A 22,339-nucleotide genomic window follows, 5' to 3' on the forward strand; every position below is an offset into this window, starting at 1 on the left:
CAAACCGAAGAGAAAGCTAGAGGAAAACTTATTGAGAAGGAAAATGACCCTGCTCGATAAGTGCAAATGAGGCATTGATTTTCTTGAAATCCTTGAATGGATGGTAGCTATGGCTACGTGCTTACCGCTACAACATATACTGCCCTGCTTGCGGTCCTTTTGGTTATGATTAGTGCTCTGCACAACACGGCGAAGCGAAGCACAACACAATTATCGACATTGAAACCATTTGAAGAGCTAATCCACCGACGAGTTTGAATTCGATTGGTATTTCTCATTTTCTGGTTCACGCCACGAATGATGAAATGGCAAATAAATAATCACCATGGAACAACAAGAAATAGTAGCTCAAGTATGTCCCACTTGAGAAGATTTATTCCCTTACTTTTGTTGAGGAATTTTCTTTAATCGTCCCCCCACAACTATGGCGCATCAGGCAGCAGTGGCAATTCCCAACCGAGCATTCGTGGAGTGGAACTTACAATTTTTCTTTAAGCGGAACAACCAACTGCCACCTCGGTGGATTCCCGTCAATGATGTATTAGTGTGTCAAATCAGAATTTATCCTCCCACTCGTTATAGCTGTAATCTCAGATCTCTGCTGATGCGCTTCTTACAAGCAACACTAGAGCAGGCGAACGCGTGTGTTGGTCTCGGTTATCTGTCTGTCACACACTCTCACTCTCGCTGGAAACGGGGAATTGCGCTTGTGACAAGGATTGCTAGCCTTTGCCTGCAAGGAATCATTCACTCACTTTTACTCACCGACACAAACACACACACCCGCACACGCAATCAAACAAACGGTCAAACGGTCCAAAGGACTCTCTGCTCTCCCACTTTAGAATCTTGAAAGATTTGAATTTTATTATTATATAATTGATGAATGAGATGTGTTTTTTCTCTAATTTTTCCATTCGACGCTAAATGGACTTGGGGAATCCGTGTGTCTGATGGTGGTTTCCGAATGATTTTTTTCTCCTGCTAAGACAAAATTAAAATTCCGACACGTTTCGGTTGGTACGATTAGTCGATTGTTATTGCAGCACTAAAAACGAGTTTGCCAAAAAATCTTCAGACACTACCATGTGTGTAGGAGGGGTAGAAAGGGACGTAGAGGGGCGAATATACATGTGGTATTTAGGTACCTGGAGATCCGGTGCTGAGTTGGGTTGCGCCAGATCGCACGCTGACAACCACGGATTTATCCGTGATAGTGCTTCCGTATTGTCTTCCTCAAATTTGCCCAACTTGCTACCTTGACTGGCACTGCTCTGTTGACTGGTGCCTCGCCGAGCCCCCGAAATAAACGCAAGCGCCATCACGACCAGCCCGGGTCCTGGCCGCATATTGACCTCGGGTTCGGCGGCGCTAGCATGGTGCAGGCCCGCTTGAGACGCACTTGCGACTCTTGATGACCTCGGGGCTCGGGCTCATGGCCCCATCATCTTAGTTTTCTAACGTCCTTGCGTATGCTTCTTAGTGGTGTCGCTGCACTGGTGCAACGGGACACGGTATTCTGCTGGCTGTAACACTGTTTCTTCTCATCACTGTACGTCGTCGTGGAACACTTGCGGCCATCTTGATCGCACACAGTTGTACTGGTTGATTTTTCACACACCACTCGCGACCGGAACGGTTCCGTCGACCGTAGGAAAATCTCCGAATAGAACACGAACCGCGATTTTAGGACGGCTACTGCTGGCAACGGTCCGTCAAACTTTTCGCTCATCCGCGGTTACGGTATACGCGCTGCAGGATGCCGATCCCTGCTTCTTTATGATGGCCCCAAACGGCATTACAACAGTACAGCTAGATGGCGCGGCGAGAGCAAAGGGTTTGCGTGCGCAATCAATCGATATCACAACTCATGCGTACTACGAGGTCACTGATTAAAGCGCTACTTCACCGTCTGCTGCAAGTCACTCTTTCTCCCGTTTTCTTTCTCTCTCTTCCTTTTTTTTTGCTTCTCGTTTCTTTACCCGTCTCAGATGACTCTTTCCACCCCCAAAATGGGGAAGCTCACTATCTCCGGTTCGAGGAAAAACAGGTGACTCAATCTCCCGTTCTCGCACTACATAAGTCGACCCTTACTGGAACACGGTTTCGGGGAAAAATCTTTTAGCACTCACTACCACTGCCAAAAATTCTGCACTTTTCTTCGGTTTGATTCTCTTCCCACAAGCACCCTTTGGCCTCTCGTCGCATTTCTGGCTATAAGATTGTTCCACTTAGGCTGCTAGTAGCCGCCATACGCAGTACTTGCTAAGGCTGTGTTGCTCTTCGAACAGGAGTAGGCCATCATCAAATAAAAATTCACAAATACACACGGATACCCACGGACACGGACACGAAGTCACACTCCCAATCTGCTCCCACAATCCGAGACGGAAACAGATGTACGAGTCCTCCTGTGTTGCTCTTTGGAGCTAGATTTGATTGAACACTGAATAGCCTACATTTTCCACATACACTCGCATCCAGCCACCAGTCAGCGGCAGCGCCATCAGACGACAAAATCAGCAAGCGATTTATTATAAACACACCGAGAGTGAGAAGAAGAGCAGCAGCGAGGAACAATATCAAGAACACACGTCTGTCACGGTGACTACGACGACGACGACGACGACAACGATGATGATGAAGAAGAATCAGCACTAGCAGAATCCCTTGGAAAAAGGAAAACCGATCCCACTGCCCGAGATTTTTCTTCGCAAACTGGAAGCACCAGTACCTTCTCCCGCGAGCCCTTCACTGTTCTGGATCATCGATTTCAGCGTCCTCATTAGGGGATAATATTCCGGATGAGTCTCTGTTGGACATGGATAACACACTTCACGGTCCAGCGAGAATTCCCGATAATAGGACTCGAGCGAAAATGACTAATTTGCCTCCACTTTTCGGAGCTCGTTTTTCTTCTCCAGCCTTACCAGTACCAAAACTATCCTGCTTCTTCACTTCTCCTGCATCGAACGTAACGCACGATATCGAGACGGGATATTCCGGGAAGAACGGACCCAACACATAGCACAAGGAAAAAACGGATCCACTGGCTGAATCTAATGGATGGTGGTCACCTTACTCTCAACTACCGCACCAATGCTGTGTGGTCTGATGTGGTGCTGTCGTCCGCATTCCTTTATCGGTGTACACTCACTGAACGACTGCTCCTGACCAGATGGTGGCTTTTCCCCATTACTTTTCGAACCATCCGGAAAACTCCACTACACCAGACCAACCGGAACTCATTCTCTTTAACGCTCTCTCTCTCTCACTCACTTTTCAGCTGGACGATGTCACCAATGTTAAAGGAAACTCACCACCTAACAAACATCAACCCTTCTACCGACGGAACCGTGTCCGTGTCTGCATTCGAATCGACCGTTAGACGGTCTTCGCCGCACACCTTCGAATGCTACATCCATCTCAAGCAGCGATTTATGATTATCGATTTCCATTAACCAATCCGCACAAAATACCGCGCACGGTTTGTTTATATAAAATATAAAACCGACTGCATCGCCCATCAACCAGACCACCTAGCGTTGGCTGATTTTTAGCCGTAGAACGATTGCTCCACTTCAAACGACGGCCCCGAGCGGAACTGATCTGAATGCGGCTCAGAACTCGCTCGATCGTAGTGCGCACGCGGTTCGACTAACTGACGAAATCGACAAAATCGCAGCTCCAAGCGACCAACAGCGAACTGACGTCGTCCGTCCACCGTAGGAACGAATTGATTTTTGCTGAGATTTTAGTATCCCGTCCTTAGCCCGGATAGAAAATTGTCTGCACACCGCCACCTCCCATCCAGGCAGCAGCAGCAATTGCGGTACAAATTACGAATGCATTTGCACGGTTGGAAAGGTAGCAGCATGGAAAGCAAGTCGCAGCGGTCAGCTGATGTTGCAAGGTAAGGTTGCGTTGCAGTATTTTGTTGCGTCGCATTCGGTTAACCTATCGGGAAGCTTTATGGCAGTGAAAAGCGCGCGTTTTATTGGTAAAAGTTTTGTGGATGATGCTCAACGTTACTTATCTTGTATGTATTTTGAACGGCGGAATTTATATTTACCGTTCTCTTAATAAATACTAGATAATGGGATTACATGAAAATGCGAAATTGTTTTGTACATTCTCAGCCCATCTTGGTCAGGACTTTCAAACAAAACGTTTAAAATCGTAGAAAAAACAGTCTGCCTGATGCAAGCTTCAAGAATATTACGTTGAAATAACTGTCTCTTCGCCAAGCGGCCGCGAAATATGGAATCAACTTCACGCTTAAAAAATTTCGCCGAATCTCGGCATTGTTTGTGCCGAGATTTGGACAGCCGAGTCCTCGGCAACCATCTCGGCTGAATCTCTTTTGCCGAGAATCTCGGAAAACCAATATTTGACAGATGTCATTTTTTGCCGAGAATCGCGGTACACAGTTGACTGTGCTCTCGGCAAATCCAGCCGAGAAGCGGCAAACCAGTCCAACGACCTTTCGGTTATATAAGCTGAATGTTCGGCACAGTAAAGAGCCGTTTTTTCAGTGGAACCCGATCGCAGAAAATAGTTTTGCTGTGGATCAGGTAGTTTTCTTTCAAAAGATAAATTATAAGCTCGATGAGTTTTAGTAAGTAAAGAAATTTATTCATACTAAATCTTGAATACTTATCTTTATCTTGCTCGCCAGTAGGGCATTGAGCTAAACATCTAATCTAAAATTACGTCTAATGCCTATCCCTAAAACAAATAAAATATTGTATTCACACGATTTGAAACTACACTTTTTGAGTTCCAGCCACTTCCCCCCAAACTGTACTACATTTTTTTCGGCTACCGGATTGTAAACACTTGTAATTTCCACAAATTTCAGCCAAACTTGTATCCGATTCCTGTTTGCTCACCCGTAACACGCATAAATTTGCACTAAGAAAAATGGCGGCAACTCGTTCATGAGAATGACAGCTGTATTGCCGAAACACAGCAACGATTAAAATTTGTGCCTAGATACCAGTAATGTTTTTGGTGACCTCGGCATCAACAGTGTTTAACGATAAATTCGGCAAAAATTAGAGTCGAGATTCGTCAAGCATAATTTTTTGGACGAAGTCTCGGCAAAATGATCTGACAACTGTCGGCAACCGGCATTTTTTTGCTGAAATACCGGTTGAATCCAAAGTTTCCGAGTGAACTCGGATGTTTTTTTGCCGAGCTCGAGATCCAGTTTTAAGTGTGTTCTTCAGCTACCATCAAAACCCGATCCAGCTGATAACCAAACTGAAGAAAGCAAAATCTTGGTGCTACATTCCGATTCGGAACTCGCTGTTTATCTATACACAGACTTCGCAGCCGACTATTTAGTGTACAGGACAATTGCGGGGCTAGCGCTACGATCCTACTGACACTAACAGCCTTTTTGAAGCCGAGACTCGAACTCAAGACAACTGGAATATTGGGCCAGCGTCGTACTTTGAGACCGTCTGGGAGTGTAGATAACCAAACTGCTAGCCTAAAAATTGACGAGTCTGATTTATTGGCATGAATTGACAACGACATCAGCAACCCGAAAGAAACGGACCAAGATTCCAGTCCTACATTTCCGCTATTTAAATACTTCGTGACGTTTTTTTGCATCCCATATCAATAAAGTTGAAACAATTGTTCTTTTTTCTCCAAAATTTAATGCGAAAATTTCATCAGAACAAGAAAAACGCAGTCGACTGATAAGTGTTTCTATTTGCCCCATTGCGTGGTGAATAGAAACATGCAACATTTTTTTCAATAAAAGAGTGTATTATTTATTTATCGAAATTGTATTTACACCCATGAATTCAGGGTTGATATTTGTTGACACTCTTGAGTGAAAGTGAAAAAAAGCATCCATAAACGTTATTTTTTTACAATCCTTTCAGAGTTCTCCCTTCCCGCTTTTTGCATGGAAGTGAACTGTCGTTTTATACATATTTACCCTACTACGACGAAAATCTAGTGTATCTGAAAGAGTGCTGCGATCATTGGAAGTAAAAATTTGAAATGGTTGGCTGTAATTTTCGAAGAATTTTGCTGGGGAAAATTACTTTTATCAGCACTACCCATGATAGAGGAACGCTAGACCCAAACTAAAAAAAGTGCATTCCCAAAGCTTAAACAGAAAAAAAAATCTTTCATTTTTCTCCGGTTTAAGCATCTATATTGACCAGTGGAAGCAATGCCAAAATAGTCTGATACCCTAAGAGAAGCTAAAAAAAATCACAAGCCAACCCAGACTAAATTTTGAAAACGAGAACCTTTCAAAATATTTCTTGCGGAAGAACCCTCCCCTAATGCTGCAAACTTACTTTACTTTTACTTTACTTTGTTGGCTTACGGACCGTTCTCCGGGCCGAACGAATTAGAAATGTCCAGCTTCTTCTGTCCTGGGCAGCCGTTCTCCAGTCTACTATTATACCAGCAGATCGTGCATCTTCTTCCACCGCGCACATTCACCGCGTGCGAGGCTTACCGCGGAGCCTACGGCCTCTTCCTGGTTCTCTACTGAAGATAGTTTTGGCGGCTCTCTCGTCAGGCATTCTGGATACATGTCCAGCCCACTGAAGGCTGCCCCGCTGTATTACCTTCACTAAATCAGCATGTTTGTATACCTGGTACAACTCGTGATTCATGCGTCTGCGCCACACTCCATCTACTAGTTTACCGTATCGATCGCAGAACTTCACGCTCAAAAACTCCGAGCACTCGTCGATTAGCTTCCTTCAGCGTCCATGCTTCATGTCCGTAAAAGGCCACCGGGAGTATCAGCGTCCTATACAGCGCTAGTTTTGTGCGTGTTTGCAAACTTCGGGACCTTAGCTGGTTACGTAGTCCGTAGAAGGCCCCGTTTGCAGCTGCAACTCGTCGTTTCACTTCACGGCTCATATCGTTGTCACATGTCACAAGCGTACCAAGATAAACGAATTCACCAACCACTTCAATCGTTCCCCATCTATCTCCACCTCAGCACCAACACCACGACGACTCCCACGCTCTCTGCCAGCTACCATCTACTTCGTTTTGGCAGAGTTAATGACAAGCCCCAAACTCGCTTCTTACCTCTTAAAAGGTACGAAGGCCTCCTCAACGGCCTTACGGTTGATACCGATGATATCAATGTCGTCCGCAAAACCAAGAAGCATGTGAGATTTCGTGATGATCGTACCGTTTTTTTCCACGTTTGCTCTTCGTACTGCACCCTCAAGAGCGATGTTAAACAGTAAGTTGGAGAGCGCATCCCCTTGCTTCAGTCCATCCAACGTTACGAATGCGGTTGATGTATCGTCAGCTATCCGCACGCACGATTTTGATCCCTCCAGCGTCATATGACTCAGCTTAATTAGTTTCGCAGGGAAACCGTGTTCCAGCATGATCTGCCACAGCTCGTTCTTTTCACTGAGTCATATATCGCCCAGAAGTCCACAAACGGATGGTGAGTCGGTAAGTTGTACTCCCGGAACTTATCGAGGATCTGTCGCAGGGTGAAGATTTGATCCGTCGGGGAACGCCCCTGCCGAAAATCAGCCTGGTAATCGCCAACAAAGGATTCCGTTAACGGTCTCAATCTGAAGAACAGGATGACGGGAGAGCACTTTATATGCGGAGTTGAGCAACGTTATGCCTCGATAGTTGCCACAAGCCAATCGATGGCCCTTCTTATAGATAGGCCATATGAGGCCTTCCAACCAGTCGTTCGGCATTTATTCATCCGCCCATATTCTTAGTATTATCTGGTGGATCGCATAGTAAAGCCGCTCGCTTCCCGCTTTTAGAAGTTCGGCCGGGATACCGTTCTTCCCTGCGGCCTAGACGTTTTTCAGCTCACTAATCGCCGTTTTCACCTCTTGTGTGTTGGTGGCTCCACAGCTTGTTCGTCACTCAGAATCGTAATCCTGTTCCTGCTCTGCTCATCCGGCTCCTCACCGTTCAATAGCGTCTGAAAATGCTCCTTCCACCTGGCTGCAACTGTTGGTTTATCAGTAAGCAGGTTGCCGTTCTTGTCATTACACATGACCGGCACAGGGAAATTCCTGCTTCTGACTCTGTTGACAATTCTAAGGAATCTCCGCACGTCGCTTTGAGCATAGCTGTCCTCTGCGCTCGCGAGCACCTGCTCCTCGTACTCGCGCTTCTCCCGACGGTGGGTTCTATTTTCGGTAGCCCTTGCCACCCTGTATCTCTCTCTCTGTTCTGACGCGTGAGCATGGGGCTCATGGCACGGTTCTTCTCATCTGTCGCTCTCTGGCACTCGGCATCGAACCAGCCATTAGGCTGTCTTCCACGCATCGTACCTACCACCTCTCTCGTATTCCTTTCGATGGCTCCGTGGATGCTGCTCCACAGCCCATTTATATCTTCCACTCCTTCCTCCTGCTGTTCTGCGATCCATTGATCCAGCCAGAGATTTTGCTGACACGTCATCAGCTTTCAACCGCTGAATGTTGAAACGCGTCGTCCTCTCTGTGCGAGATTTCAGCACGTTCGACAACCGTGCGCGGATCTTACTAACGACGAGATAATGGTCAGAGTCAATGTTTGGTCCCCGAGAAGACCTAACATCAGTAACATCCGAAAAGTGCCGACCGTCAATCAGTACGTGATCGATCTGGGAGCAGGTTTCTCCATTTGGATGCCTCCAGGTGTGTTTCCGAATATTCAAATGTGGAAAATAGGAGCTACATATGGCCATTCCTCTGGCCGCGGCAAAGTTTATCAGCCTCAGGCCGTTTTCATTGGTTGACGAGTGGAGGCTATGCCTTTCAATGACCGGACGGAAGAATTCCTCCCTCCCAACCTGTGCGTTTGCATCTCCAATGACGACTTTTACAACGTGTTTTGGGCACTCGTCATAGATTCGCTCAAGCTTGTCATAGAACTCATCTTTGACTTCATCGGATTTGTCGTTTGTCGGTGCGTAGGTGTTGATTATACTGTAGTTGAAGAATTTGCCCTTAATCCTCAACACGCATATACGGTCATCTACGGGCTTCCACCGGATGACTCTTGTTTTCTGATTTCCCAGCACTACGAAACCGACGCCCCGTTCTGCTGCTTTTCCATCACTATAGTAGATGTGGTACTTGAAAGAAGTGTGTGCAATAGGGTCCACTGCACGGAATTCCCTTTCTCTGGAATTTGGCCACCGAACCTCCTGAATCGCTGCGATTTCGACTCCCTGCCGCTGTAGGTTGAGCAAACAAGCCAGCGAGTACTTTTGGAGTACTTTCATATCTTCGGTTTTGCAAGTGATTGCTATACCTTTCTAGGAGAAAGGCAAAAAGTTAAAAAAATTATTAATTAGGAGTAAAATATTCGTGCTGAAGAAATAGCGAAATAAAAGAAATGACTTTGAATTTCGTACACTTCAGTCACGAGCAATACCGGGAACGTACGAATAGCCCAATATCAAATTTAAGTTTTGTTGAGGCCATATGTTTTGATCAAAGCAGTTTCAGCTTTAAATAGTCTTTGAATTTCGTTTCTTTTCATAACTTTTGAATCACATATCAAATTGCTATGAAATTTCTTACTTGTGAGTTTGAGAGACAACCTGTTCAAATGACACTAGATATGTTCAAATAAGTCGTGTGATCTTCGAGATAATAGACTTCCGTTGTTTTTATAATTTAATACATAATGGTTGGAATAAAAATACGATTATAGTCAAAAAAAATGGGAACCTATAGGAAAGCCAAACTTTTCATTTGACACTCAGATTGTTGAATTTAGTCCAGCCATTTTCGGGAAAACGAGTGAACTTGAAAAGTCACCGGAATATGTTTCTTTTCACAATTTTTGAACCACGTGTTTAACCACTATAAAATTCAGCAATTAACCTTTAACTAGCCTGTTCATTTGATACCAATATTGATCAAATCGGTTGGGTACCTTCTGAGATAATGAAGTTTCGTGATTTTCATATTCTGGTACTTTACAGACGAAGTTACAGTCCGATTACATTGAAATTCAATTGGGTGTTATGAGGCAGCTAGACCCTTCATTTGACACTAATTTCGTGGAAATCGGTTCAGCCATCTCTGAGAAAAGTGAGTGAGTCCAAGTAAGTTGTCTTGGAATATGTTCCTTTTCATATCTGGATTTCACATTTTTAAACATAACAGGCAAAGTAATAGTCCGATTGCAAAACAAATCAATAAGGTCTTATGGGGCAACTAGACCTTTCATTTGACACTGATTTTATGAGAATCGGTTCAGCCATCTCTGAGAAACATGAGTGAGATTAAACACTCTCCAGAACACGTTTCTTTAAATTACTTCTGAACCGCACGTTCAATCTTCATGAAACTCAAAAGCTAAGGGTTTTTTTAAATAGCTCGCTCATTTAAAACCAATTTTGTTAAATTCGGTTAAGTAGTTTCTGAGATAATGATGTTTCGTGATTTTCACATTTTTGAACATAACCTCCAAACTACAAATCCGTTTGCAATGAAATTCAATAGGGTCTTATGGGGCAATTAGACCTCTCCTTTGCAATTAATTTCATGAAGTCCGGTCCAGCCATCTCTGAGAAAATCGAGTGAGATTGGGAGAGCGTTACACACACACACACACACACACATACACACACACATACGCACACACAAATACAGAAAATGCTCAGCTCGTCAAACTAAGTCGATTGATATACGAGATTCGACACTTTGGAGCACTTTTATACCTTTGGTTTCCAGTGATTGCTATACCTTTCTAGGAGAAAGGCAAAAAGTAACACAGGAATCATTCGTTTAAAGGTAAGTTCTAACATGAAAAGAAAATCGATAAAAAACAAATGGTAAACTTACAAATCTCAGGAGAAAAGGCTTCGAATGCTGATAGCTCAGCTCAGTTGAATACAACGTTTGTAATCAATGTAGACAATGTTTCGTTGCATACTCAAAATGTGCAAGACTTTCATGATATGATAAATATAATCACTTTTTTTCCTTTTGTGGTGAAAATGAGAACAATTTGTAAGGCCAAAGATCTCTGCATTTTCCAAATACAGTGCGGACCAGTAGTACCCCCGTACTAGTTAGCATAATCCAAAGCAGAATGCCAAGCAACTTCTGGTCCTACCTTCTCGTGATACCAACTGGGATACGAACAACTAAGGGAAGATCGATGAACCGGTGGGAACTTGGTCATATACTGACAGAAAAATTAGTGCTGTTTTCCTCGGAGGGCAGCTTGACTGAGCGGCTGTTCTCCATGTTGGGGGTGGCTCAAACAGCGACTGATTAGGAGCGGATGGCTGAATTACGAAATGCAGTGTCTCACCAGCTACACCCAAGACGGCAGTCCCGTTGCGAGACTAGGCATCCGCAGCCCTAGTAAGGCAGCATACTGAAATTAAAATCTACAAACAATCAAGGATTGAACACGCATCGGAACAAACGGCAACGACCCAAGCAACGAAATAAGGCCGACGATTGAAAGCTCGGTACATGGAACTGTAGATCGCTGAACACCCCGGGTGGCGAACGGATTCTGCTAGATCAGCTAGAATCCCGCCACTTCGACATCATTGCGCTCCAGGAGCTTTACCGAAAAGCAGAGAAAGTACGGAGGATTTGTGGCCGCAGGGTACAGTACTACCAGAGCGGCGGCACAACCAAGAGCTGGGTACCGGCTTTATAGTGTTGGACAGGATGCAGAGTCGTGTGATCAAGTGGCAAGCGATCAGCGAGAGGTTGTGTTTATTGAGAATAATGCCCGGGTCTACAACTACACTATCATTAATGTACTATGCTCTCCCGAAGGAATACCCGGTTTAATTTGTAGAGAAAGAAGCGTTCTACGCACAGCAGCGATAGCTGCTCGCGTAGAGACATCAAGATCGTCATCGGGGACATGAACGCTCAGATCGGTAGGAAAGACATATACAACCCGGTGATTGGCCCGCATAGCCTGCGCACCATGACAAACGACAACGGCCAGCGATGCGTCAACTTCACAGCTTCAAGAGAATTGGCAGTTCGAAGTACCTTCTTTGCCCGAAAGGACCACCTAGTTGCGGTAACTTTGGGCTCAAAACTGTCGACCGTATACCACGCGCTACATCGCCGAACCCCGCAGCTTAACATTAAGCAGCTCCGGAAACCCCAGACTGCGAAGGAATACGCGCAACAGCTCGAAGCATTACTACAACAGCGGAGGGGTTTGGCGCATCACCTCTCAATGAAGGGTGGTGTAGCATTCGCACAGCTATCGGGGAAACAGCAACGGCTTAGAAGCACCGAAGGGGCAGAAACGACTGGTATGACGGAAAGTGCGAGGCAGCGGTAAATGAGAAGAATCGGACCTGGGTGATGTACCTAGGCAGATCAACGAGAGGGAACAAGGCCAAATATAAACGGGCACGGAACGACATGACCACTATGCTCAGGCGAAAGAAGCGACAACAAGAAGATCGCGAACATGTGGAGCTAGGGCACCTGTACCGTGCCAGTGATACGCGGAAGTTCTATGAGAAGGTAAATCAGTCTTGCAGAGGCTATGTGCCGCAGGCCGACATATGCAACGAAGCGAATGGGAACCTTCTCACGGATGCCAGCGAGGTGGTCGACAGCTGGATGGAGTACTTCGATTGACACCTGAATGGCGATACAGTAGAAGAGGAGTAGGAACTGACCTAGAAGCACCAGCAGTAGATGATCGAGTACCAGGCCCCAATGTTCATGAAGTTTTTTGTGAGATCGAGAAGTTGAAGAACAATAAAACCGCAAGCAAAGACGGACTGCCGAGCGTGCTCTTTAAACATAGAAGAGAGGCGCTGGCTAGAGCGCTGCAATGGGTCATTTTCAGGGTTTTGGAGGAGGAAAAACTGCCAGACGAGTGAATGGAGGGAGTCGTCTGCCCCATCTACAAGAAGGGCAACAAGCTGTAGTTCCGCAACTACCGCCGTAATCAATGCCGCCTACAAAATACTCTCACAAATCCTGTTCCGTCGTATATGGCATTTAACCAGGAGGTTCGTGGGCCAGTACCAAGCGGGCTTAATGAGAACCCGTGCCACCACGGACCAGATATTCTCGATCCGACAGATCTCACAGAAATGTCGCGAGTACAACGTGCCCACCAACGTGGGGTCACAGGTGACCGCCGACAATAACACCAGCAATTAGTTCCAGAGTCGCACGCAGAATGGAAATTGTGCCTACTTTTCACTTCGGAAGACACTTCGATCGAGTCCAGTGCGACGACGCACGAAGTTGACGCTTGTCAGAACCCTGGTAAAACCACTAGTCCTCTACGGAATCGAGACAATGACGCTTTTCGCGGAGTATCCGAACGGAAGGTGCAGCGGACTATCTACAGTGTAGTACAGGCGAACGACGGAGAATGTCGACGGTGCATGAACCACGAGCTGCACGTGCTGCTTGGAGAGAACCTCATTGTACACCTGGCGAAAGTCAATTGGCTGTGGTGAGCCGATCACGTCATGAGGATGCCAGACGACAACCCTATGCAATCACTTCTCCTCAGCAGCCCTGCCGGCACCAGAAATAGAGGGGCCTATCGTGCGCGATGGCTCGACCAGATCGAAGGAGACTTGCGGGTAATGAGACGTCTGGGGAACTGACGAAACTCAGCCCAAAACCGAGCAACATGGCGATAACTTCTTGATACAGCACGAGCCGCCACGGCTCTCATCTGATTGGTCTGTCTGTTCACCAACGCAGACATCAAAACATATTACACCACGTATTGTGAAGTTTTTCAGTTCACATAAAGCTACTGACACTTACAGTTGTGTGCAGTATTCAAAGCAATCATTGAAAAATTATATCATATGTATAGACTGTCCCGTAAATTGTAAATACACTTTAAATTTTTTCGTAACTCCACTCATTAGCTTCTGCACAGTGGTTTCTCCGAACATTTTCACCTAACCTAACCTTTCTTGAATTTTCAACTCTTCCGTTGGTTTTATATGTTTCCTTAGCTTCGCCTTCGTCAAAGCCCAGAAAGTTTTTGAAGAGAACAGCGGATCGTATGTGAATACCAAGCCTGGCCGACACTGTACATCATTCATCGTGGCCTTGAACAGTCTTCTCACTTTTGTAGGAAAGTCTTGTTCGTCCATTATTTTCCATTGCTCTACACGGCCGATACTATCGCATATGATCTTTAAATCGATGAATGCATGGGAGCTTGATATTCGTGAAAATTTTGGAGGATCTGGCACGGCATGAAGACTTGGTCCATTATCGATCGCCCAGCTACAAAACTAACGTGATAACTTCCCAGAACTCTTCTTGCTAGCGGCGAGGGACGACAAAAAAAAATCGGGAAAGCACTCTTTACTTTCTCTTGGATTCTGCTGGGTTGAGAACTGGGTTGAGCGATCAGCTCGGTAATCCCCACATTTCAACTTGATATAACTTCCTCCTTCTAGTCTTCTGATAGCTGTTCTGTATCCCAGATTCTAACTATTAGCAGGGGCAGACGGTTTCCAGGGCCCAACTTGATGAGTTCCGCTGTGATGTCTATCTTAGCCACCTTTCCCGTCCTCTAAATCTCCATCTATATATAAAATTTCATGCCGATCGGTTCAGTAGTTTCCAAGTCTATATGGATCAGACAGACAGACAGACAGATAGACAAAGTTGCATTTTTATATGTTTAGAAGATTTCAGGACATCTTGCGTCTATCTTATTCTGATTGAAAATTATATTTTTTATCTTCCTCATTGGTTGATTGATCACCCATCTTTCTTCATTAAATGATGCATTTTTGAATATCCTGAAACTTCTCCGAACATACCTTAAGGCTATAATCAACAATTGAATCACTATTTAGGAAATTATTCGTTCAAACGGCAAAATAAAACACTGTGCAATGGAGATATTAAGCTTACGTAGCATTTTTTAAGAAAATTCATAGTTTTCCTTCACATGTAAAAACACCAATATCTCAGCCCCCCGATAAGATATCAAGGATCTTTTTTCATGTAAATTTTCGTCTTGAATCTCGCTTTGCAGTAAAAATTCGGTTCTTGATCAAAAAAAAATGTATATGTGTTTTGAAGGGTTTTATCTTAAAATTATGAGAAAAAATCACTTTTTTGTGATGTTTAATGGGCTCTGTGAGTCAAATAATTGAATGCGATGCTGAACTAAACCATGCAAAATATTCGAAAATAACTCTACAAAAATAAAGAAATATATGGAAAAATGTAGGAATCGAACAGATTTGAAAAAGTGCCAAAGAGTGGGTTTGTAGCTTGAAAAAGTCATTTTTTCGTAAATCACGTTTGGGTAACCTGAAAACAATTTTAAGAATGTCGAAATATTCTACAAAAATGCCATTAACTACATTATCTTTCAATTTAGGGCTGAGCACCTTGACATTTTCAACATCGATTTTTTTTTTGGGACAGCCTACTCTACAAGCAATAACTTATTACTTCGTGAAATATGAGCTTATGAAAATATTAACGTTGTTCTATCGCATTGGTCACTGAACTACACGTTGCTCTGCTGCTATTTATTAGCAGACCGGTCTCCCATTAATCGGTGTTGGCACAGCGCGCATACGAAAGAAACCAGAAACGGAATGTTGTTAGTATTAGATATTTCTATCTTTTGTTTTGATCCGCTCATTCGTCTTCGGCAGATAATATATCGGCCCACGACGCTATGCGAACTTCCCTCAGAAGGTGGCTTATCAGTTCCAAAACAAATGTACCTAAGTTTGCTCATTGCTGCCTGTTCGCTCGCTCACTCTCTTTGAATAAATTTACTCGGAGGCAATGTACAAGACAGCTTTCATGCAAAGAAAGAAATCACAAGGAGAATGAAGAGTTTAAGTAAGAGAATTCTCTTTTTGGCTTTAAATGGAAGCTTTCGTCAGTGTTGCAAGTTTTATCTTCTTTCATAAGGTGTAGTACCTGTCTCATAGATAGTAATAATCAATTCTGTTATTAAAAATTTGACACCATAAAGATAGAAGTGAAAAAAATGATTTTTGATTCAAACCAGCCAGACGAAGCCTGAAAAATAAAATTAAAATTGAAAGCACTGCTACCACCGTCTTGAGCTGGTTCCTGCTTAAAGCTCTCGTCTTGTCGCTTGCGCTTTGGGCTCAAGGCAAATCGGGCTCGCAACAGCAGACAGACTTTAGTTTAGTTTGTGCGCTCACCTCGAAACCACGTGAAGTCGTCCAGTTTCAGTCGCTGTTGTTGTTCGCAGTTTGGATACCGGTTGTTTTTTTTGTTCTGCCTCAACCGGTGCGTAATAGGAGTGGCAAGTAGCTAGGTTCTAAGATAAGTGCATCCAGCTTTGGTGATAGTGCTGTTCAGTTTGCCGTTCGATCGAAATTTGGTACAATCTGGTGCAATTTTTGTGCCGGAGAAAAACAAAAAACCGTAGCAGGCTGCCGGTGGAGCCGTTAGTTACAGCAGTCCGCAAAGAAGGAAACGACGTTCTTATTTTGTTACTATACCAAGTGCAAAAAGTGCTTAGTTTGTGTTATTTTTGTTATTTTACTACCAGTAATAGAAACCAGAAAAAGGGGGCCAAACTAATGTTTGTATAAAAGTTTCGTGCTTTGGTGGAAAATCCCTTATATGTGTTTACAGTTTATAGAAGTGTTGTGAAATGTGATTTTAATGATTGTTTTCATATTGAAATTGGATGTGTGATTAAAAGTAACCTTACAGAGGAAAAAAACTTGAATCTTTTTAATTTGTCTAAGAATTTTACCATTGTAAGGAGTAAGGCATTTAAGACGAAAGGTATGTTTGTTTAATAAAAAAAAATCATATTTGCTTCAAGTATGTAAATTAGCGCATTCAAGATATAATAGTTTAGTTATAGGTTTGAGACAAGTATACACTAAGGTCGCTTCTTAAGCGGTTTTTTGCACGCGGATCCCGGAATTTACGCGGTATTTTCACGTGGATTCCGGATTTACGCGATTTTTTTACGCAGCACGTATCCCCCGCATAAAAAGCGACTTTAACGTATGTGCAAATGCAGAATTTACTCAGTTTTTAAGTCTCTGTGCTGATGGCCGACCAAAGTGAAAACTCTCAGTTGCATTTGAATAGTTCTGTCAAGTAAGATGTTGTTTTCAACAACGATTTTATCGATTTAAAGTTTTTTTTTGTTTTGGTATGTTAAGTCAGGATTTTTCAGAGCCCTAGAACATGGTTTTTCAACATATTGTTTTCAAACGTTACTATTGAAGAAATATTTTTTCTCCACAAAAAAAAATTCATAAACTACAACCTAAGATGCATCTGCTGTGCAAATTTCATCTAATTCGATGCAATATTTTTAAAGATATGTCTATTTGTAGGAAATATTGACCTTAATTTCAAATGACAATAACTACTTGAAAACCTACTCAAATTCAATAAAAATTGAAGAATGGAAATCTCGGGTGACAGTTATTTGAAAATTAAAAAATTTTAGTGATCCGTTTCACGAATTCTGACCCAATAGTTTTCTGCACATTATGTAGTAGAAGAGAATTTTCGTGATTTTTGCCCAGGACCGATCAAAACATAAAGCCCCGCTTCAGCTATGAGACAGAAGAGCACTGCCGCGCATAGCATATCAGTCCCATTTGCATTTTCAACAAGCCGAGAAAAACGCGTTTTTGTGTGATTTCATACCATTCCTTGATATGAGGTGGAACAATATGTTTGGATGTTTTCCCGAAGTTTTTCAGAACAAAGTTATTGAGTCTATCTATAGTAACGAGACTATGCATAGTGAGCTACCATGTCCGCGTATCAATTCAATTTTAGTGAAAATGTAAATGGCTGTCCCACTTGCTATGAGCGGCAGAGGCCGCAGAGCAGTTCCATAAAAAATGTCCCAGTTTTAAATTTTTTTTTAAATTGTCATTTTTGATTTGGACTTTACATAGATGTTTCTTTAGGCAAAAGATGCCATTTTGTGCTATTTGTTTAATTTTTTGGAACCCAACTCATTTTTGAGAAGCTTTGGAAAAATGCTATTCTGGGAACTATTTGTTTGATCGGTATGACGCCTTCTGCAAAAATGTAGATAACCATTTTGTCTTTTCGAAAAAAAAATACGCTCGAAAAAAAATTTATGTTTTTTGTAAAAAAAGTTAGAATTAAAATTAAAAATAACTGTCTAAAAAAGCTAATTTTTTAAAATATCTATTTTTTTATAAAAAAAACTACAAAAGATCACCTAAACAATGCAACCGGTCAGATCATGAAGAAATCAAAGAAAAAAATTTTTTTTTTCACGAGGTATATTTTAAAGTGCTCTATAGGAATTTAAAAACATTTCTGCAGCCAAAACGGTTTGTTTGATTGACATAGTGTCTCCGGCAAATTTGTAGACAACAATTTTGTCCTTCAAAAAAAACCTAAATTAATCCACCTAGCGGTCAGACTAAGCCTTTCTCATTCAAACTTATTATTTTTTTAAATAGATTTAGATAATAGATTCCCATAACTTTTGAACCACATATCAAGTTGTTATGAAGTTAGTTATTTGTAAGTTTAAGAGATAACTCGTTCGTATGACACTAGTTATGTTAAATAAGTCGTTTAATACTTGAGATAATAGACTTTCGTTGTTATAACAATTTAATACATAACGGTTGCTTGAGTTCGATCATATTCGAATGAAATGAGAACGTATAGAGCAGCCTAATTATGAAATTACTTGATCAATTATAATTCATCAATTAACCCTTAACTAGCCCGTTCATCTGATATCAATTTTGTTCAAATCGGTTGTGTAGTTTCTGAGATAATGAAGTTTCGTGATTTTCATATTTCGATACATTACAGACGAAGTAACAGTCCGATTACAGTAAAATTCAATAGGGTGTTATGAGGCAGCTGGAACTCTCATTTGACACCAATTTAGTGGAAATCGGTTCAGCCATCTCTGAGAAAAGTCAGTGAGTTTAGGTAGTCTTGTGAATATTTTACTTTTCATAGCTGGATTTCACATTTTTAAGCATAACAGGCAAAGTAATAGTCCGATTGCAAAACAAATCAATAAGGTTTTATGGGGCAACTAGACCTTCCATTTGACACTGACTTTATGAAAATCGGTTCAGCCATCTCTGAGAAACATGAGTGAGATTAAACAGTCTTCAGAACACGTTTCTTTCCATAACTTTTGAACCATAACATGTCCAATCCTAATGAAATTCAAAAGTTTTTTAGGTAGCCCGTTAATTTGAAATTAATTCTGTTCAAATCGGTTGTGTAGTTTCTGAGATATTGATGTTTCGTGATTTATACATTTTGATACATAACCTCTAAACTAGAAATCCGATTACAAAAAAATTCAATAGGGTCTTATGGGGCAAATAGACCATTCATTTGCAATGGATTTTATTGAAATCGGTCCAGCCATCTCTGAGAAAATCGAGTGAGATTGGGAGAGCGTTACACACACACATACACACACATACACACACACACACACATACACACACATTCAGAAAATGCTCAGCTCGTCGAACTGAGTCGAGTGATATGCGACATTCGGCTCTTTTGAGCATTTTTATACCTTTAGTTTTTGCAGTGATTGCTATACCTTTCTAGGAGAAAGGCAAAAATATATAGAGGATCGAACGTCTTCGTCAGTGGTTTTCTCCAGCAGTTTTTCTGCAGCAATCTTATGCAAAAGGGGGCCGAAAAAAAACACTGACAAAGACGTTCGATTAGCCCTTCGAAAAAAATTGAAGAAAAAATTTTTTTTTCAAAAAATTACAACGATGATATTGTTTCGGTAATATTTTGTCGTTTTTATAAAAAAATTAGATTTTTCAGAAATGAGCTTTTATAGATAATCAATTTTTAATTTTTATTTTAACTTTTTTGCAAGATATATTTTTTTCGCAAAGACTAAATTATTATCTACAGCTTTGCCAAAGACGTCATAACGATCAAATAAACATTTTCAGCTCTCAAAATATTTGTAATTATCTATACCTTCCCAAAATAACATCTTTCAATAGCTTCTCAAAAATGAGTCGGCTTCCAAAAAATTAAACAAGTAGCACAAAATGGCGTCTCTTGCCTATGGAATCATATTTGCAAAGTTTCAGCCAAATCAAAAACGGTCGATTAAATTGGTTGCTCGTTTTTGACGTAGGACTACGTCTTTGTTTTCTTTACTAGATTACATTTTGTGAAATTGAAAATGAAACTGGCAAATGTTGCGTCGGATTTCAAACGATTATAGCAAGCGAACGACTTTATGCATCTTAGTCATTTATACGTCGGTGGATAGATAAAATGTATAATAATTGTTTAATATAATGTTCAACATTGTTGCTTTACTGCTTGATGGTGAAAAAAGGTGAAAAGTTCCAAGGTCAAGCTTTTCCATACATTTTCCTTGCTATTCCCTTGCTTCCCGTGCACGGATAACAATAACATGGACGGAATAAATTCCGCTGCCTACATATTTTGACTCAACAAAGTGTTTTGTTCCGTTTGTCTTTCTCGAAACTGCGTGGCCACGCCCTAATGGTAAAAATCTACTCTGAACTGGATACAAAAGACTGCGTGTAGAAAATTCAGCTTTAGTCTAGTTTGTCACACAATAGCGAGTGGAGTATAGCTGTTAGAGGTACGCGTTATTGAGTAACGAATGATGCATACGAGTCATCTTCCAGGCACTGCAGATCATGTTACCTTTATTTTGCATACGGCAGCAAGTTACCATTCGTACGCTGCAGAATATTTAGCTGGCACAGCTACTGGAGAGCACAGCGGAGATCAAACTTTATTATGCGCGGTCAAGCAAAATATTCAAAGCTACCGTTGCACAGTGGTTCAAAATAGTAATGTCGCGAACTTAATTCTGTAGTGTCTAAGTGCTTCACTTTAGAACTATACTGTCTTCGAAACAATGGCTTGTATTGAAATTGCTCACATTATGGTGTTATGCACAGTGCTGATAAAAGTCATTTTCCCCAGCAAAATTCTTCGAACATTACAGCCAATCATTTTCAATTTTCACTCCCAATGATCGCAGCACTCTTTCAGATACACTAGATTTTCGTCCTAGTAACGTGCTGTTATACTCAGATGAAATAGATCGCACGCATCGTATACGGTTACGGAATAAAATTTGACGACAAATCCAACCAAATGATCTTCACTTCAAAGCGAAAAAGAAAAACAAACAGTCCACTCAACCAAAATGAACCTCACCGAAACACTTTTTCACTGACACTGACCGATGCCTTGACAATCTTCGTTACCTGATAAACTGATTTTGTTGTCTTGCTTTCATCGCATGAAATATAATGAGGTGTTTTGACAGTTCACTTCCATGCAAAAAGCGGGAAGGGAGAACTCTGAAAGGATTGTAAAAAAATAACGTTTATGGATGCTTTTTTTCACCTTCACTCAAGAGTGTCAACAAATATCAACCCTGGTTATGCAACAACAGCCATAGCCTACTATGGCAAAAATAAAATTTGTTACTTTTTTGTTTCTGCATAAAACTCCAAGTTGTCTTCAGCAAAGTTGTAGATAATTTCATTACAAACAACTTTGCTAACAAAAGTTTTTCTCTAGGTATTGCAGTTTTAGAAAAAAAAATTATATTTCATATGACAATGTTCGTAAATTCAGTTTTTTGCTTCTAACTTTTTTGTTTGAATTTTTTTCTAAACACAATGTTTTAGAAACTTTTAGGCCTTATCATGTTCTAAAAATTTTACGAAGGCACTTTGCTGAGATTCCTTTTGTTTAGGAAGATATAAGCAATTTCAACAATAATTTACTCTATTTTCTCCTGCGGATTGGAGAAAAAGGGGGACGCCCGGAAGCCCACACTCACAGTCATTTTGAAGCTTCAGATTAGTACTATAAAATGGTGGAAAAGTTACTCGTCCGACTCGTCACAATTTAGAGAACGAGCGTTGAACATTTGTGTGGTTTTGCACATTTTGCCTTCAGCATAACGAGATATCGTCATAGTAACACGCTTTTGAACGTTTTGTGTATGTATATACGATTGACTAAAAGTGTGTGTCTCTATGGACGTATGTGTGTGAATGTATGTGTGGGCATATGTGTACCTACAATCATATTCTCTGGAAATATCAAACAGCAAATTGGTATAAGTCTCTCTCTCCCCTGATACACACACTGCATGATTGTTTGCGCTGATAATGTATCATACACATTTATCCAGATTCATAACATAATCCTAGCAGTATCTAGTGTTTTGCTTTTTCGAATTTGACGATGATTGCATCGTTCAAAATGTCGGTATATTGCACGTTATTTGATGCATGGAGAAACGCGCAGTCAGTTAGTCATTTGTCAAAGCACTAAATATTAATCAAATA

At 41.8% G+C, this 22,339-nt stretch overlaps 2 protein-coding genes across 2 annotated transcripts in view; one reads left to right on the forward strand and one right to left on the reverse strand.

Annotated features, from left to right (window-relative positions):
* The window catches only part of LOC129722668 (mucin-5AC), a 190,668-nt gene extending 187,330 nt beyond the window's left edge, over window positions 1–3,338 (reverse strand). The window contains exon 1 of the mRNA XM_055676308.1: window positions 1,149–3,338. Within this exon, the coding sequence (XP_055532283.1) occupies window positions 1,149–1,349 (201 nt within the window). The 5' untranslated portion in view covers window positions 1,350–3,338. The remainder of the gene's footprint in view (window positions 1–1,148) is intronic.
* Window positions 3,339–16,159: 12,821 nt separating this feature from the next.
* LOC129722665 (PDZ and LIM domain protein Zasp-like) overlaps window positions 16,160–22,339 on the forward strand; it is a 196,738-nt gene continuing 190,558 nt past the window's right edge. Inside the window, exon 1 of the mRNA XM_055676289.1 lies at window positions 16,160–16,757. The gene's annotated coding sequence lies outside the window, so the exon portion shown is untranslated. The remainder of the gene's footprint in view (window positions 16,758–22,339) is intronic.

Source organism: Wyeomyia smithii, chromosome 2 (genome assembly GCF_029784165.1).
Source record: "Wyeomyia smithii strain HCP4-BCI-WySm-NY-G18 chromosome 2, ASM2978416v1, whole genome shotgun sequence".
NCBI classification, from domain to species: Eukaryota; Metazoa; Arthropoda; class Insecta; order Diptera; family Culicidae; genus Wyeomyia; species Wyeomyia smithii.